Source organism: Heterodontus francisci, chromosome 2, assembly GCF_036365525.1.
Source record: "Heterodontus francisci isolate sHetFra1 chromosome 2, sHetFra1.hap1, whole genome shotgun sequence".
NCBI lineage: Eukaryota > Metazoa > Chordata > Chondrichthyes > Heterodontiformes > Heterodontidae > Heterodontus > Heterodontus francisci.
In genome coordinates this window covers 209,125,574-209,143,832 of record NC_090372.1, presented here as the reverse complement: position 1 = coordinate 209,143,832, position 18,259 = coordinate 209,125,574, and the positions used below count along the sequence as shown (strand labels likewise).

General features: G+C 49.4%; 1 protein-coding gene across 3 annotated transcripts in view; it reads left to right on the top strand.

Moving 5' to 3' along the window:
* The window catches only part of LOC137350646 (zinc finger and BTB domain-containing protein 47-like), a 298,101-nt gene that overhangs the window by 67,228 nt on the left and 212,614 nt on the right, over nucleotides 1–18,259 (top strand). Inside the window, exon 1 of one of the 3 annotated variants that reach the window (XM_068015441.1) lies at nucleotides 8,837–8,951. The exons of the other annotated variants lie outside the window; for them this stretch is intronic. Coding sequence (XP_067871542.1) covers nucleotides 8,946–8,951 — 6 coding nt within the window. The 5' untranslated portion in view covers nucleotides 8,837–8,945. Of the gene's footprint in view, nucleotides 1–8,836; nucleotides 8,952–18,259 lie in introns of those variants that run through there. 3 annotated transcript variants of the gene reach the window in all.

The following is an 18,259-nucleotide window of genomic DNA, read 5'->3' as shown; positions in this document are numbered from 1 at the left end:
GATTATGTGGTGATTTTTATTGGTCATAACTTGGGATATTGAGTTGGATACTGGAATGCTGCAAATGGCCATGTGAGCCGCATGGAAGATGGCAGGATCCCCAAAGACACATTGTACAGCGAGCTCGCCACTGGTATCAGACCCACTGGCCGTCCATGTCTCCGTTATAAAGACGTCTGCAAACGCGACATGAAATCGTGTGACATTGATCACAAGTCGTGGGAGTCAGTTGCCAGCATTCGCCAGAGCTGGCGGGCAGCCATAAAGACAGGGCTAAATTGTGGCGAGTCGAAGAGACTTAGTAGTTGGCAGGAAAAAAGACAGAGGCGCAAGGGGAGAGCCAACTGTGCAACAGCCCCAACAAACAAATTTCTCTGCAGCACCTGTGGAAGAGCCTGTCACTCCAGAATTGGCCTTTATAGCCACTCCAGGCGCTGCTTCACAAACCACTGACCACCTCCAGGCGCGTATCCATTGTCTCTCGAGATAAGGAGGCCCAAAAGGTACTGGAATGCTGCAAATTCTTAAGTGGAAGCACACAGTCTGTGCATATATATGTTTTTAAAAAAAAAAATAAACTGTATTCTGTTTATGTGTCAGTTCCTCACCTCGCTTCAGATTGTTCAGTGATGAGATGTTAATTTCTGATTTCTGCGGTGAGTAACCCACCTCCTGTCTCTCCAAAGCCTGTCCACTATTTACAAGTTAGGAGTGTGATGGAATTATCTCCACCTGCCTGGATGGGTGCAGCTCCAACAACACACAAGCTCTACACCATCCAGGACAAAGCAGCCTTCTTGATTGGCACCCCATTCACCACCTTAAACATTTGCTCCCTCCACCACTGATGCACAGTGGCAGCAGTGTGTACCATTTACAAATTGCACTGCAGCAACTTGCCAAGGCTCCTTTGACAGCACCTTCCAAACCCATGACCTCTAGAAAGACGAGGGCAGCAGATGCAATTTTTTGATGGCACCTTATCCAAAGGAAGGACGATGTGCAAGAGCTGAGAATTGGAGCAACATAGAGTTCTCCGAGGGATGTAGGGCTGGAGGAGGTTACAGAGATGGGGAGGGATTTGAACATGAGGATGAGAATTTTAAATTTGACATGGTGTTAGACCGGGGAGCAATGTAGTTCAGCGAGAACGAGAGTAAATGGGACGAAGGTGCAGGTTAGGATACGGAGAGTAGAATTTAGGATGAGCTGAAGTTTATGGCGGGTGGAAGATGGGAGGCCGACCAAGAGAGCATTGGAATAGTGAAATCTGGAGAGAACAAAGTCTTTGGAGGTTTCAACAGCAGGTGGACTGAGGAATGGACGGAGACAGGCTATGTTAAAGAGACATCCTCCATTACCACACCCAAGTGGCCAAATGTATGCTGAGACGGAGTATTGACAGGATGGAGGGGGAGGGGGTAGAGGTGGCCTGATGGCGCAGCCCAAACTTGTCATCCTTTCCCATCCACATGTGCACTTTGCAGCAAGGTGGGTGGGAGGGGTGGGGGGGAGTCGCTGGATTATGATCAAGAGCAGGAACCCTGGCTGATCTTTAATTTCCTTACCTCTAGCTGGGATTGGCTGAAGAGAGAGACTGGGGGCCGTAACTGGGCCCTTCTGCACTTTTGTATGTTGGCTCGGTTGCACTTGACCTTTGCTGAACTACTGAGAAAGCCGTACTGAATTAATTTGAACAAAAATGGGTGAATGACTGGCAGGTCAGGGCTCCGAGAACTTGAGTTCTGGAGAACTGAGCTCTGGAATTCCCTCCCTAAGCCTCTGTCTCTCTACCTGTCCTAACTGCCTTATGTGGCTCTGTGCCAAATTTTGTTTGATAACATTTCTGCAAAGTGTCTTGGAACGTTTTACTACATTTCAGGTGCCGTATAAATGCATGTTGAAAGTAGAGAACTTTCACAGTTAGAAGCACTGTTTTAACAGACTTCTATTTTTCGCTTCCTCTCCCAAGATACAAATGCTTGTTTGAGTTTGATGCTTCCTTCTTCTCCTTCTTCTTTGGCCTCCTTATCTCGAGAGACAATGGATAAGCGCCTGGAGGTGGTCAGTGGTTTGTGAAGCAGCGCCTGGAGTGGCTATAAAGGCCAATTCTAGAGTGACAGGCTCTTCCACAGGTGCTGCAGAGAAATTTGTTTGTCGGGGCTGTTACACAGTTGGCTCTCCCCTTTCGCCTCTGTCTTTTTTCCTGCCAACTACTAAGTCTCTTCGACTCGCCACACTTCAGCCCCATCTTTATGGCTGCCCGCCAGCTCTGGCGAATGCTGGCAACTGACTCCCACGACTTGTAATCAATGTCACAGGATTTCATGTCGCGTTTGCAGACGTCTTTAAAGCGGAGACATGGACGGCTGGTGGGTCTGATACCAGTGGCGAGCTCGCTGTACAATGTGTCTTTGGGGATCCTGCCATCTTCCATGCGGCTCACATGGCCAAGCCATCTCGAGCGCCGCTGACTCAGTAGTGTGTATAAGCTGGGGATGTTGGCCGCCTCGAGGACTTCTGTGTTGGAGATGCGGTCCTGCCACCTGATGCCAAGTATTCTCCGGAGGCAGCGAAGATGGAATGAGTTGAGACGTCGATCTTGGCTGACATATGTTGTCCAGGCCTCGCTGCCATAGAGCAAGGTACTGAGGACACAGGCTTGATACACTCGGACTTTTGTGTTCTGTGTCAGTGCGCCATTTTCCCACACTCTCTTGGCCAGTCTGGACATAGCAGTGGAAGCCTTTCGCATGCGCTTGTTGATTTCTGCATCTAGAGACAGGTTACTGGTGATAGTTGAGCCTAGGTAGGTGAACTCTTGAACCACTTCCAGAGTGTGGTCGCCAATATTGATGGATGGAGCATTTCTGACGTCCTGCCCCATGATGTTCGTTTTCTTGAGGCTGATGGTTAGGCCAAATTCATTGCAGGCAGCCGCAAACCTGTCGATGAGACTCTGCAGGCACTCTTCAGTGTGAGATGTTAAAGCAGCATCGTCAGCAAAGAGGAGTTCCCTGATGAGGACTTTCCGTACTTTGGACTTCGCTCTTAGACGGGCAAGGTTGAACAACCTGCCCCCTGATCTTGTGCGGAGGAAAATTCCTTCTTCAGAGGACTTGAACGCATGTGAAAGCAGCAGGGAGAAGAAAATCCCAAAAAGTGTGGGTGCGAGAAAACAGCCCCGTTTCACGCCACTCAGGATAGGAAAGGGCTCTGATGAGCCACCATGTTGAATTGTGCCTTTCATATTGTCATGGAATGAGGTGATGATACTTAGTAGCTTTGGTGGGCATCCAATCTTTTCCAGTAGTCTGAAGAGACCACGTCTGCTGATGAGGTCAAAGGCTTTGGTGAGATCAATGAAAGCAATGTAGAGGGGCATCTGTTGTTCACGGCATTTCTCCTGTATCTGACGAAGGGAGAACAGCATGTCAACGGTCGATCTCTCTGCACGAAAGCCACACTGTGCCTCAGGGTCGACGCGCTCGGCCAGCTTCTGGAGCCTGTTTAGAGCGACTCGAGCAAAGACTTTCCCCACTATGCTGAGCAGGGAGATTCCACGGTAGTTGTTGCAGTCACCGCGGTCACCTTTTTGTTTTTATAGAGGGTGATGATATTGGCATCGCGCATGTCTTGGGGTACTGCTCCCTCGTCCCAGCACAGGTATAGCAGTTCATGTAGTGCTGAGAGTATAGCAGGCTTGGCACTCTTGATTATTTCAGGGGTAATGCTGTCCTTCCCAGGGTTTGATGCTTGCTAGCACTAAATTGGCAGTGTTGCTTGAGGCCTCAGCATGGTCAGTGTTGGAAATAGAAAAATGTCACACTGGGAAGGGAAATGAGTGGGATGGGGGTTTTTTGAGCTCTTTTGTGTGGAGCACTGGAGGTTGGCAATAACTAGGGCCTTACCAGTGTCGCCCGCCTTCCAAGAACAAAAAACATTAGGACTTCCTGCAAATGCTTGCCACCTCCGAATGTCTGTGTCAACTACCCAAAGGAATTACAGTGCTATGTTTGCAAAATAAAAAACCTGTTTTCTAAGCGTACAGAGACATAAGTTCAGATGAGGTGACGGGGATGCTGATAACCTTGGCAGGCCCCCAGGGGCTCCAGTTTGAAAGCCAACAGGTTCATAGAAAATACGTAAAAGCTACAACAGGGAAATGGGTCATTTTGGCCCAGTGAATCCGTGTGGGTGTTTATCCTCCGCATGAGCGACTAGTGCCAATCTCTTGCGCGCTCTGTTCCAAGCAGGCATGGGAGCTGGTGGGGAATTGCACTCCTGGTCCCGGGCACATGGGGCTCCCATTCCCAGCAGGAGAAGCAGGTGGGACTCCTGGTTCCAGCAGGGAATTCTAAGATTGGGCCTCAGACAGAATAGAGCACGTTTTATTCTGTTGCTAATCCGGGGGTCGTTTAATGTATTTATAATTTACACTTTATTGTTTGTGCCCCTTTAATAAGGAAACATCTGTTAACTTAACGTGACAATTGTCATCCGAATTGGCAATATTAAAGAGTTAGCTAACCTGAGAATCCTGGTTGCTCCAAAAATAGAAAATATTCTATTTCTCCCTCCCCCCAGCATGAAGGGCTTCTTTGACTCACAGATTATTTTTTTAAAAACATACATGGGTGGCACAGTGGCGCAGTGGTTTGCACCACAGCCTCACAGCTCCAGGGACCCGGGTTCGATTCTGGGTACTGCCTGTGCGGAGTTTGTAAGTTCACCCTGTGTCTGCTTGGGTTTTCGCCGGGCGCTCCGGTTTCCTCCCACATCCAAAAGACTTGCAGGTGATAGGTAAATTGGCTGTTGTAAATTGCCCCTCGGTGATAGGGAATATGGGATTAATGTAGGGTTAGTATAAAGGGGTGGTTGTTGGTCGGCACAGACTCGGTGGGCCGAAGGGCCTGTTTCAGTGCTGTATCTCTAAATAAAATTTAAAAAAAATAAAGAAAATAAAAATTAAATAAAAAATTCTGAATAAAATGGGGAAATCTTGGTGTTTAACTTGGTGTAGTAAAGGAGGGGGAGAAAGTATATTTTTAAATGGGACTTTTAAACTGTGCTGTTGCCACTGGATTCCCTAAAAATGAGTCTTGCCAGCAGCAGGTTTTTAGTAACTTGCATCTTACAACCAGCTGTGCCAGGCCTGCCTCTAGGGAAACCAGTGCCACCAGAGCAGCATAAAAGCACCTTGAGAGAAATGCAGGACGATAGCCTGGGTTCTTTCTAACAAGGCATTGAGTACTGAGGTGGAAGAACCTTGGCTTCTTCTGGCATAATGAGTCAAGACGGGCCGAATGGTCTTGCTCATCTTGTGAATTAGAAGATGCAACACTTGTGTTCACTGAGCACCTTTATTTGGGAGCCAAATACTACAGTAATTAAAGGCAATCGATCCCCTCCAGGTTCGATTCCATCTTTGTCTTGCTGGTGTTTGAGTCCTTTATTAGGCCTCAACACAACTGAGGTGTAAGTGAAAGAGCTCTGGAGCGTCCCCAGATACATCCCTTTGATACGGGGAGGGGCAGTTTGGACAGGCACGATCGCTGTATGCCTGCTCCTCTTTCTTCCACCAGAACTTACTGCTGAAGTTAAACAGGATGGAAGTCTTCACATGTCCAAGTTTACCCCCCCTCCCCCGCAACTCTGATGCTTCTAACTCGAGTGGTGGGAATGCTACCAATAAGTCCAAGGCTTACTCCAGCTATTAAATTATACCTGGAAAAAGTGAATACCTGGGGGTTATGGATAAGGAGTCTCCGCACCAGTTTGGGGATGGAGGGACTGTAGCAGAAATGATTGTACATAGTAGTTTCAATGGGCAGTGGGTGGATGCTTCTGGTTGCATTAACCTTTATCAGTGTGGTGTAGTGTGGCTTTATTTATATAACTTCTGGAAGAAGCCCCTTCTGGGTAAGAGAGCCGCTTTATATGTAATGTATAAGTCTTCCCTATATTAAATATGTATGTGAGATAGGTTTGGTGTGGGATCCTGATCTGATTGCAGCATCCCTTCAACTAGTAATTTTTTGACTCATTTTTCTCCATTCCCCTCCCCTCCCCTCAAAGCCATTAATTCCTTGTTACAGCTTTGGCCTGTCCTTCAGTATCTTTCCCAAGCGGTCATTCAAACAGGTCACTGGATAGATGAGAATCCTGCCCTGTCTTCCTTTCTCTGATCTTGAGGTGCTGAATCTCTGAACCTTGTTATTGGCAGCTGAGGCCTGTTAACACTGATGATCAGGAACTCTCGACCCACCTGCTCCTAGGGAATGTCCTTTTTTCTCCTACCAATTGACACACTCTTCACATCATGTCTTGTGCTTTGGAATCTCCTCTACCTTTAATTCCTTTCCTTCAACCTGTACTCACTCCCATCTCCCCCAGTTGTTTTCAAAGATGGGATTCTTGAGATTCTAAGTTGCTTTAACCTGTCCTGGAAGTATGAGAGGGAGATCTGTTCCTCCATCTAATTTACTGAAACTGTATCTATAATTGCAACACCACACGTTTGCTCAAATTTCTTTGCCTGTGAAGCATTTTATGATGTCCTGCGGATATCGTAAGACCATACGAATTGGGAGCAGAAGTAGGCCATTCAGCCTGTCGAGCCTGCGTGCCAGTTAATAAGATCGCTGTATTAATGTAAGTTTGTTCATAATGAAAACCATTCTTGGTGATACAGCTCCCAAACTGTAATTGTTGCAGCACTTTGATGTTTTGGGGCTGTTTCAGTTGACTGCATTCCCTTCCAATAGTTTGTAAGAGCCATCCTATCAATTTTGTTTTGCTTATTTTCAGCTGCATTCTTTAAAGATTGATTGATTTTAGTTGCTGTTTTACCATTGGTAACAGTGGATATTCCCTAGTAGCTTGGTAGTATGGAGAGTCTTCCTATTTTAAAGGCAGCGGAGTGGGATGAGCTAAATTGCTGTGTGGAGACCTGGCATGGGCTCGATGGGCCGAATGGCCACCTCCTCTACTGTAGCCATTTGAATTACCAAATCCCCTGCCAGTGATATTGGTAGAGAGCTGGCAGGGATTCACCCCATCAGTAATGGCTCCACACCCCCTTCCAGTGATACTGGTAGAGGGGGGTTCTCCCTTTCTATAATTACCACACCCCCTTCCAGTGATACTGGTGGGTGTTGACTCACCCCCTCCTGGTGATATTGGTTGGGGGGGGGGGTCTCCCTATCTGTAATTGCCACACCCCCTCCTGGTGTTATTGGTGGGGGGGGGGGGGTCTCCCTATCTGTAATTGCCACACCTCCTCCCGAAGTTATTGGTGGGGGGGTGGTCTCCCTATCTGTAATTGCCACACCCTCTCCCGGTGTTCTTGGTGGGGGGGTCTCCCTATTTGTAATTGTCACACCCCCTCCCGGTGTTATTGGTGGGGGGGGCGGTGTCTCCCTATCTGTAATTGCCACACCCCCTCCCGGTGTTGTTGGTGGGGGGGGGGGTCTCCCTATCTGTAATTGCCACTCCGCCTCCCGGTGTTGTTGGTGGTGGGGGGGGGGGGTCTCCCTATCTGTAATTGCCACTCCGCCTCCCGGTGTTGTTGGTGGTGGGGGGGGGGGGGTCTCCCTATCTGTAATTGCCACACCCCCTCCCGGTGTTGTTGGTGGGGGGGGGGGTCTCCCTATCTGTAATTGCCACACCCCCTCCCGGTGTTGTTGGTGGTGGGGGGGGGTGGTCTCCCTATCTGTAATTGCCACACCCCCTCCTGGTGATATTGGTTGGGGGGGGGGTCTCCCTATCTGTAATTGCCACACCCCCTCCTGGTGTTATTGGTGGGGGGGGGGTCTCCCTATCTGTAATTGCCACACCCCCTCCCGGTGTTATTGGTGGTGGGGGGGGGGGGTCTCCCTATCTGTAATTGCCACACCCCCTCCCGGTGTTGTTGGTGGTGGGGGGGGGGGGGGTCTCCCTATCTGTAATTGCCACACCCCCTCCCGGTGTTGTTGGTGGTGGGGGGGGGGGGTCTCCCTATCTGTAATTGCCACACCCCCTCCCGGTGTTGTTGGTGTTGTTGGTGGGGGGGGGGTCTCCTTATCTGTAATTGCCACACCCCCTCCCGGTGTTCTTGGTGGGGGGGTCTCCCTATTTGTAATTGTCACACCCCCTCCCGGTGTTGTTGGTGGTGGGGGGGGGGGGTCTCCCTATCTGTAATTGCCACACCCCCTCCCGGTGTTATTGGTGGTGGGGGGGGGTCTCCCTATCTGTAATTGCCACACCCCCTCCCGGTGTTATTGGTGGGGGGGGGGGGGTCTCCCTATCTGTAATTGCCACACCCCCTCCCGGTGTTATTGGTGGGGGGGGGGGGGTCTCCCTATCTGTAATTGCCACACCCCCTCCCGGTGTTATTGGTGGGGGGGGGGGGGTCTCCCTATCTGTAATTGCCACACCCCTCCCGGTGTTATTGGTTGGGGGGGGGGGTCTCCCTATCTGTAATTGCCACACCCCCTCCCGGTGTTATTGGTGGGGGGGGGGGGGTCTCCCTATCTGTAATTGCCACACCCCCTCCCGGTGTTATTGGTGGGGGGGGGGGTCTCCCTATCTGTAATTGCCACACCCCCTCCTGGTGTTATTGGTGGGGGGGGGGGGGGTCTCCCTATCTGTAATTGCCACACCCCCTCCCGGTGTTATTGGTGGGGGGGGTCTCCCTATCTGTAATTGCCACACCCCCTCCCGGTGTTATTGGTGGGGGGGGTCTCCCTATCTGTAATTGCCACACCCCCTCCCGGTGTTATTGGGGGGGGGTCTCCCTATCTGTAATTGCCACACCCCCTCCCGGTGACTTTTCGCCTCGAGTCCCCGCCCCTCGGGCTGTGAGTGACAGGTCTCGGGACAGCGAATGGTTAAACTGGCTCCGCCGGTCCGAGCGGGCTGGGTGAGCCGAGCCGAGGCGCCGCTCCGGTCGCCAGAGCCGAGTTATGTGGGTAAGAAAAATGATGAGCCGGGGGAACGCATTAAATTAACCCTTCCTTGCTCCAGACTCAAGTGGGGCCGACCACCTCCCCACAACTCGCCCCCCTCCACCGGCCGCCGCTCCGGTGTAGCCTCACCGGGGAAGCCTGTAGGCCGCTGCGGGACTCTGGGTTCGGATACCAAGTGACGGCGGTGGAGGAAATCAAGGCGCGACGGGTGCCGGCAATTCCTCCGGGCTGCTGCTTCTGGGGAGGGAGGCCCAGGCTGGGGCCGGAGCTGGACTGGGCCTAACCCCAGGGATGTGTTGCCTCTGTCCCGCGAAGGCGCTGTCAGCAGATTCTCCTTTAACTGCAGTTGCAGCGCAGACTTGTTGCGAAAGATTTGGTGTAAAGAATGTGGACTTTTTCCTTTTTCCTCTCCAGCGGAAGAAATAGGATATTTATATGGAATATATTATCTAGAGAGATATTCATTTGCAGTATGTTATCCAGGGATTGTTCTTGTGTAATATATTATCCAGAGGGGAAATTGTTCATATCCAGAGGGGAGAATGTTCCTAATATCTTACCTAGTGGGGAAATTGTTCATATCTAATATTACCCAGTGGGGAGAATGTCCCTCTCTAATATATTACCCAGTGGGGAGAATGTCCCTCTCTAATATTTTTTTAGATTTTAGATTTAGAGATACAGCACTGAAACAGGCCCTTCGGCCCACCGAGTCTGTGCTGACCATTAACCACCCATTTATACTAATCCTATATTCCTACCACATCCTCACCTGTCCCTGTATTCCCCTACCACCTACCTATACTAAGGTAAATTGGCCATTATAAATTGCCCCATCAACCTGCAAGTTTTTGGCTGTGGGAGGAAACAGGAGCACCCGGAGGAAACCCACGCAGACACAGGGAGAACTTGCAAACTCCACACAGGCAGTACCCAGAATTGAACCCGGGTCACTGGAGCTGTGAGTCTGCGGTGCTAACCACTGTGCCGCCCATGTCTAATATATTACCCAGTGGACAGAATGTCCCTCTCTCCTATATTAAATTGTTTATACCCAGTGGGCAGAATGTCCCTCTCTAATACATGACCCAGTGGGCAGAATGTCCCTCTCTAATATATTACCCAGTGGGCAGAGTGTCCCTCTCTCCTATATTAAATTGTTTATACCCAGTGGGCAGAATGTCCCTCTCTAATACATGACCCAGTGGGCAGAATGTCCCTCTTTAATATATTACCCAGTGGGGAAATTGTTCATATCCAGTGGGCAGAATGTCCCTCTCTAATACATGACCCAGTGGGCAGAATGTCCCTCTCTAATACATGACCCAGTGGGCAGAATGTCCCTCTCTAATACATGACCCAGTGGGCAGAATGTCCCTCTCTAATACATGACCCAGTGGGCAGAATGTCCCTCTCTAATACATGACCCAGTGGGCAGAATGTCCCTCTCTAATACATGACCCAGTGGGCAGAATGTCCCTCTCTAATACATGACCCAGTGGGCAGAATGTCCCTCTCTAATACATGACCCAGTGGGCAGAATGTCCCTCTCTAATACATGACCCAGTGGGCAGAATGTCCCTCTCTAATACATGACCCAGTGGGCAGAATGTCCCTCTCTAATACATGACCCAGTGGGCAGAATGTCCCTCTCTAATACATGACCCAGTGGGCAGAATGTCCCTCTCTAATATATTACCCAGAGGGGAAATTGATCATATCCATGTGGAGAATGTCCCTGTCTAATATATTACCCAGTGGGCAGAATGTCCCTGTCTAATATATTACCCAGAGGGGAAATTGATCATATCCATGTGGAGAATGTCCCTGTCTAATATATTGCCCAGTGTGGAGAATGTTCCTGTTTAGATATGAGCAATCACCTTCTGGATAATATATTAGCGGGCGATCGTTTCTGTCTGATATATTACCCAGTGTGGAGAATGTCTAATATGTTATCCAGTAGGTGATTGTTCATTGTCTAACATGTTACCCAGTAGGAGAATGCTTATATATGCTATCAAGAGATAATGAAATAATGTGAAATACCATCCAGTATAATTTTAAAGCTAATTATATAATTCTGTATTTTAAAGAAAATAATGAGTACTTTAATATATTCTTCTACCCTTGAGGTTGTCTTGTTGAAGCAAGTTGGGATAATTCTGGTTATGCTTAAATTTTGCAAAAATAAGAATTTTTCACTGTACTGTAAATATTGGAACATTTCACCCAATCCAGCTAGCACTTTTTGCTTAAAATTACATTTGCAAGGAAAATTGCGATGCATCTGAACTTTTGGTGTATTTAAGAAAAAATATAGTGACAGTAGCCAAATCTGACAACACACATTTCCTGATTGTTGAAGTAAATTTGCAGATGATACAAAGGTTGGTGGAGTTGTGGATACCGAGGAGGGCTATTGTCGTCTGCAAAGGGACTTGGATAGGTTGCAGTGCTGGGCTGAAAAGTGGCAGATGGAGTTTAACCCTGAAAAGTGTGAGGTCGTCCATTTTGGAAGGACAAACATGAATGCAAAATACTGGGTTAACGGTAGGGTTCTTGGGCATGTGGAGGAGCAGAGAGACCTTGGGGTCTATGTGCATAGATCATTGAAAGTTGCAAGTCAAGTGGATAGGGCTGTGAAGAAGGCATATGGGGTGTTAGCGTTCATTAGCAGAGGGATTGAATTTAAGAGCCGTGAGGTGATGATGCAGCTGTACAGGACCTTGGTAAGGCCTCATTTGGAGTACTGTGTGCAGTTCTGGTCGCCTCATTTTAGGAAGGATGTGGAAGCCTTGGAGAGGGTGCAGAGGAGATTTACCAGGATGTTGCCTGGAATGGAGAATAAGTCTTACGAGGAAAGGCTGAACATTCTAGGCCTCTTCTCATTAGAAAGGAGAAGGATGAGGGGTGACATGATAGAGGTTTATAAGATGATCAGGGGAATAGATAGGGTAGACAGTCAGAAACTTTTTCCCCGGGTGGAGCAAAGCGTTACAAGGGGTCATAAATTTAAGGTGAAGGGTGGGAGATATAAGGGGGATGTCAGGGGAAGGTTCTTTACCCAGAGAGTGGTCGAGGCATGGAATGCCTTGCCCGGGGAAGTTGTTGAGTCAGAAACTTTAGGGACTTTCAAAAGGCTTTTGGATAGGTATATGGATAAAGGAGAATGATGGGGTATAGATTAAATTGTCCTTGACAGAGGACAAAGGATCGGCACAACATTGTGGGCCGAAGGGCCTGTTCTGTGCTGTATGTTCTATGTATGTATGTTGAAAAATGTTAGAAGGTTGCAGTAATATTGATAAATATTTAATTTTCTAACTGTTTAGCGGTTTTCTCTGCATTGAACATTTGATGTATTCATTTATTTATGTTAATTGCATTCTTTCAAACATGGAAAGGGGTGGTTGGGAAATTGGTTAAAAATGTAATTAAAAGAAAAAGCGCAGTCAAGATGAGGGAGGGGGCAAGAGGACAAGGGTGCAGGGGAGAGGTGAAAGGAAACCTGTTCAGGTTTCAATTTCAAATTTGGGAAAAATTTTCTCCCTTCTAGCCTCCTTCCCCACCCTCCCTGTTTACCTTAATAGTCAGTTGCTGGCCTCTATTGTAGAATGTGGCCTCTGAGTGAGAGTTTAACTGTACAACAGTGAAAAATTAAAGTGTTCCTCAAAAATATCAGTAGTGTCTACACTGAGAATAGCAATAAGCATATCTCAGATTCAAGAGTTGACCTGTCTCCCAGTATCTTTGTTGCCCTGTTATTTCCTTCCGGTATCTGGAGATGAACCTCTCCATGTCATTCTTCGTTTACTTTTATAGACTGTTACTGGTCCACTGGGCTGCCCAGTGGATATATGGATCCAGTTGCTGGCTGTACAGTTGGAAACACTGGTAACTGGCTCCCTGAATATAGGAACATGCAGAGGCCTTTCAGCCCCTCGAGCTTACTCCGCCATTCAGTTAAATCATGGCTGATCTGTACTTCAATTACATTTACTCATCATTGCTCCAGATTCCATGATAGCCTTATCTAACAGAAATCTGTTGATCTTAGTCTTGAATGCTTTAGTTGACCCAGAATCCTTTTGGGATAGAGTTTTCCAAATTTCCATTACCCTTTGTGTAGAAGCGCTTCCTGAATTCACTCCTGAACAGCGGAGCTTAAATTTTAGATACCCTCTTGTTCTGGATTCCCCCACCAGAGGAAGTAGTTTTTCTTTATCTGTTTATCTTTTTATACACTTCGATTTGATCACCCTTCAATCTTTAATATTTAAGGGAATACAAGCCCTGTTAGTGAAACATATCTTCATAAATTAATCCTTTAAGCCCCAGTATCATTCTGGTGAATCTGTGCTGCATCCTACCCATACAACCATATGTATTAGGAGCAGAAGTAGGCTATTCAGCCCGTCGAGCCTGCTCCGCCATTTAATAAGATCATGGCTGATCTGTTTCTTTCTCGAATTCCACACTCTCATCTTCCCCCGATAATCTTAGATTCTCGTTGGGCAGGGGAATCAAACTACTTCCGCCTTAAAAATATTCACTGACCCCCGCCTCCACCACCTTTTGAGGCAGAGAATTCCAAAGTCGCACCACCCTCAGAGAAAAAATGTCTCCTCGTCTCTGTCCTAAAAGGGCGACCCCTAATTTTAAAAACAGTGCCGCCTAGTTCTGGACTCACCGACAAGAGGAAACATCCACATTCACCCTGTCAAGACCATTCAGGATTTTGCATACTTCAATCTGGTCTCCCCTCGCTCTTCCAAACTCCAGTGAAAACAAGCCCAGTCTGTCCAACATTTCCTCCATTAGACAACCTGCTCATCCCAGGTATCAATCTATTAAACCAGGCCAATATATCCTTCCTGTAGTGGGAATCCACTGGCCCCTTTCTTGCAAAGGGGCTGTCAGTTCCTCAGTGTGGATCTGATGCAGAAAGTCTAGTTAAACCTTTGAAGCAGCGGTAGATCAGTGGAGGTGAGCAGGGCAGTAGTATTACTTTATTAATTGTTCTAGCAAAGAGACAGGTTGGTCATTTTGGATTGAATGGCCCCATTTGTGCTGTATATGTATATGGTCACTTAAAAATAAGAAATGTTTGCAAAGGAGGTCCATCTTTTCGATCAGTTGTGAAGGGGAGAGAACAGGCAGCCCAAGCTGAGATGTTCTGTTTTGATATTTTTAATGCTACTGCTCCGTCTGTCGCATTGTAAAGTGTTTCATTTCTCCTGCATGGCAAAGACATATCGGGACTTGATTTTGCTCAACAGTTTTTGCATTCATTTCCCCAATGTTCAGTCTTAATTATTACTTCCTCTTGATTTTTAAGTTGGTGTCTGAAAATTCTCATCTAGTCACTATTGCTTTCATTATTTGCAAGTAGCCTGGGCCACTCCTTATGGCGCTGCTCCAGATATTTTTTTTCGGTACTTGCCTGATGCACTTTTATTTATTTATAGGACAGTTTAAACCCCCCCCAAAGTTAGGGGAAAAAAGCATAGGTTTCCCACGACTACACAGACTTCCTTTTCAAGGGAAAGCCATTTTCACAAGCATAGATGCTCATAGGCAGCTATATGTTGTGTATTTTGTTGTCATGTTGCACAGAATAGCAACAAGAGTTATTAAGGTAAAGCATTTTTGTTTTTAAATCCCCTCTGTTGAAAGAGGTCGCGGTCAATTGTCCTCACCTGCACTCTCCCTTCTCCTAGGCTTAGTCAGCACAGTTCACAGATTGAATCCTAAAACCTCCCAGGCCTTGTAAAGACTGAACTATTCACTGGACAAATTTCCAGAGCCATTGCAGAAGCTTGGTACACTGTTGCTGAAGGACACACTATTAATCCTACTCTCGTCGAAGAAACAAGGTTGCAATGCAGTGTGCAAAAATCTGTTTGCTAAAGCAGCGAAACAGTGAGAACCTGATGTGGCTTATGTGCTCAGCTCCTGCTTTCTTGTATGTTTTTTCTGTTGGCTGCCTGGCATTTAGTGAGTAGATTTCTATGCATTCAATGGTATGACCTTTTCTGGCACGTGTCTGCAATAGCTTGAAGTGGATTATTCTACACACCAATCCTGGTAGGATTTTTAAAATTTGGATTTCTCAAGGTAGCAATCAAAACAAAGGCAAACCTAACTGCTAATATGAACAGTCTGACTATGTGACTTTTCCTTTTTTACCTCGATTTGTTTTCTTTCACACCTACACATTCTTCCCTTCCCCCATGTTCTCACTTTCCTTCCTTCTCTCTCTCTCTCTCTCTCTCTCTTTCCCCCCCTCTCTCTCTCTTTTCCCCCTCTCTCTCTCTTTCACCCCCTCTCACTCTTTTCCCCCCTCTCTCTCTTTTCCCCCCTCTCTCTCTTTCCCCCCTCTCTCTCTTTCCCCCCTCTCTCTCTTTCCCCCCTCTCTCTCTTTCCCCCCTCTCTCTCTTTTCCCCCTCTCTCTCTTCTTTTCCCCCCTCTCTCTCTTTTCCCCCCTCTCTCTCTTTTCCCCCTCTCTCTCATTTCCCCCTCTCTCTCTCTTTTCCCCTCTCTCTCTCTTTCCCCCTCTCTCTCTCTTTTCCCCGCTCTCTCTCTTCCCCCTCTCTCTCTTCCCCCTCTCTCTCTCTTTCCCCCTCTCTCTCTCTTTTCCCCCCTCTCTCTCTTTTCCCCCTCTCTCTCTCTTTTCCCCCTCTCTCTCTCTTTCCCCCTCTCTCTCTCTTTCCCCCTCTCTCTCTCTTTTCCCCCTCTCTCTCTCTTTTCCCCTCTCTCTCTTCTCTCTTTCCCCCCCTCTCTCTTCCCCCCTCTCTCTTTCCCCCCCCTCTCTCTTTCCCCCCCTCTCTCACTCCCCCCCCTCTCTCTTCCCCCCCACTCTCTTCCCCCCCCACTCTTCCCCCCCCCTCTCTTCCCCCCCCTCTCATCTTCCCCCCCCTCACTCTTCCCCCCCCTCTCTCTTTCCCCCCCTCTCTCTTTCCCCCCCTCTCTCTTCCCCCCCCTCTCTCTTCCCCCCCCTCTCTCTTTCCCCCCCCTCTCTCTTCCCCCCCTCTCACTTTCCCCCCCCTCACACTTCCCCCCCCTCTCTCTTTCCCCCCCCTCTCTCTTTCCCCCCCTCTCTCATTCCCCCCCCTCTCTCTTCCCCCCCCACTCACTTCCCCCCCCCTCTCTCTTTCCCCCCCCCTCTCTCTTCCCCCCCCCCTCTCTCTTTCCCCCCCCCTCTCACTTCCCCCCCCCTCTCTCTTCCCCCCCCTCTCTCTTTCCCCCCCCCTCTCTCTTTCCCCCCCCCTCTCTCTTTCCCCCCCCTCTCTCTTCCCCCCCTCTCTCTTTCCCCCCCCTCTCTCTTTCCCCCCCCCTCTCTCTTTCCCCCCCCCTCTCTCTTTCCCCCCCCCTCTCTCCCCCCCTCTCTCTTCCCCCCCTCTCTCTTTCCCCCCCCTCTCTCTTTCCCCCCCCTCTCTCTTTCCCCCCCCTCTCTCTTCCCCCCCCTCTCTCTTTCCCCCCCTCTCTCTTTCCCCCCCCTCTCTCTTTCCCCCCCCTCTCTCTTTCCCCCCCTCTCTCTTTCCCCCCCCCTCTCTCTTCCCCCCCCTCTCTCTTTCCCCCCCTCTCTCTTTCCCCCCCTCTCTCTTTCCCCCCCTCTCTCTTTCCCCCCCTCTCTCTTTCCCCCCCTCTCTCTTCCCCCCCTCTCTCTTTCCCCCCCTCTCTCTTTCCCCCCCCTCTCTCTTCCCCCCCTCTCTCTTTCCCCCCCTCTCTCTTTCCCCCCCTCTCTCTTCCCCCCCCTCTCTCTTTCCCCCCTCTCTCTTTCCCCCCCCTCTCTCTTTCCCCCCCTCTCTCTTTCCCCCCCCTCTCTCTTTCCCCCCCTCTCTCTTTCCCCCCCTCTCTCTTTCCCCCCCTCTCTCTTTCCCCCCCTCTCTCTTTCCCCCCCCTCTCTCTTTCCCCCCTCTCTCTTTCCCCTCTCTTTCCCCCCTCTCTCTTTCCCCCCCCTCTCTCTTTCCCCCCCCTCTCTCTTTCCCCCCCTCTCTCTTTCCCCCCCCTCTCTCTTTCCCCCCCCTCTCTCTTTCCCCCCTCTCTTTCCCCCCCTCTCTCTTTCCCCCCCCTCTCTCTTTCCCCCCTCTCTCTTTCCCCCCCCTCTCTCTTCCCCCCCCCTCTCTCTTTCCCCCCCCCTCTCTCTTTCCCCCCCCTCTCTCTTTCCCCCCCCCTCTCTCTTTCCCCCCCCCTCTCTTCTTTCCCCCCCCTCTCTCTTTCCCCCCCCCTCTCTCTTTCCCCCCCCCTCTCTCTTTCCCCCCCCCTCTCTCTTTCCCCCCCCCTCTCTCTTTCCCCCCCCCTCTCTCTTTCCCCCCCCTCTCTCTTTCCCCCCCCCTCTCTCTTTCCCCCCCCTCTCTCTTTCCCCCCCCTCTCTCTTTCCCCCCCCCTCTCTCTTTCCCCCCCCTCTCTCTTTCCCCCCCCCTCTCTCTTTCCCCCCCCTCTCTCTTCCCCCCCCTCTCTCTTCCCCCCCCCTCTCTCTTCCCCCCCCCTCTCTCTTTCCCCCCCTCCTCTTCCCCCCCCTCTCTCTTCCCCCCCCTCTCTCTTTTTTCCCCCCCCCTCTCTCTTTTTTTCCCCCCCTCTCTCTTTTTTCCCCCCCTCTCTCTTTTTTCCCCCCCCCTCTCTCTTTTTTCCCCCCCCCCTCTCTCTTTTTTCCCCCCCCTCTCTCTTTTTTCCCCCCCCCTCTCTCTTTTTTTCCCCCCCCTCTCTCTTTTTCCCCCCCCCCTCTCTCTCTCTCTCTCTTTTCCCCCCCCCCTCTCTCTCTCTCTCTCTTTTTCCCCCCCCCCCTCTCTCTCTCTCTCTCCCCCTTCCCCATTTCCATTCTGGGAGCCATGTTGGTCAACAAGCTCAGGTGAACATTTACCTGATGAAACTGCGCTTTGAATCAGTCAGATTGTGTATGACATTGCTCAAAGTTTAGCTGGTCAGATGACGATGGAGAGGGTAAAGCCTATCCCCTGAACTTGGGATCGGCCAGCTCTATTTAATTTTTCACTAAAAGCATCCACAAATCCTAACACCTGATTTAAAAAGTGCAATTTGATGTGATTTTCAGGCAGTAATCTCAGTTTGTATTGGTGTTGTGTTGCAGTTCTTAGATTAGTGCTTTTTAAAAAAAAAATGGTAATTTTAATGCCATTGTGGTGAAAGAAAGGTTGACCACGTGTCGCATGCACATGTATCTTTGTGAATGCTTTAGTCAAATGTGGATTCCTGTGGTCAGTTGACAGCTAAAAACAGAGAAGTGTAACGTTCACCAACTGGCGTTGAAGGTGTTTCTCACATTGCTGCTGTAGTTTAACAGGCAA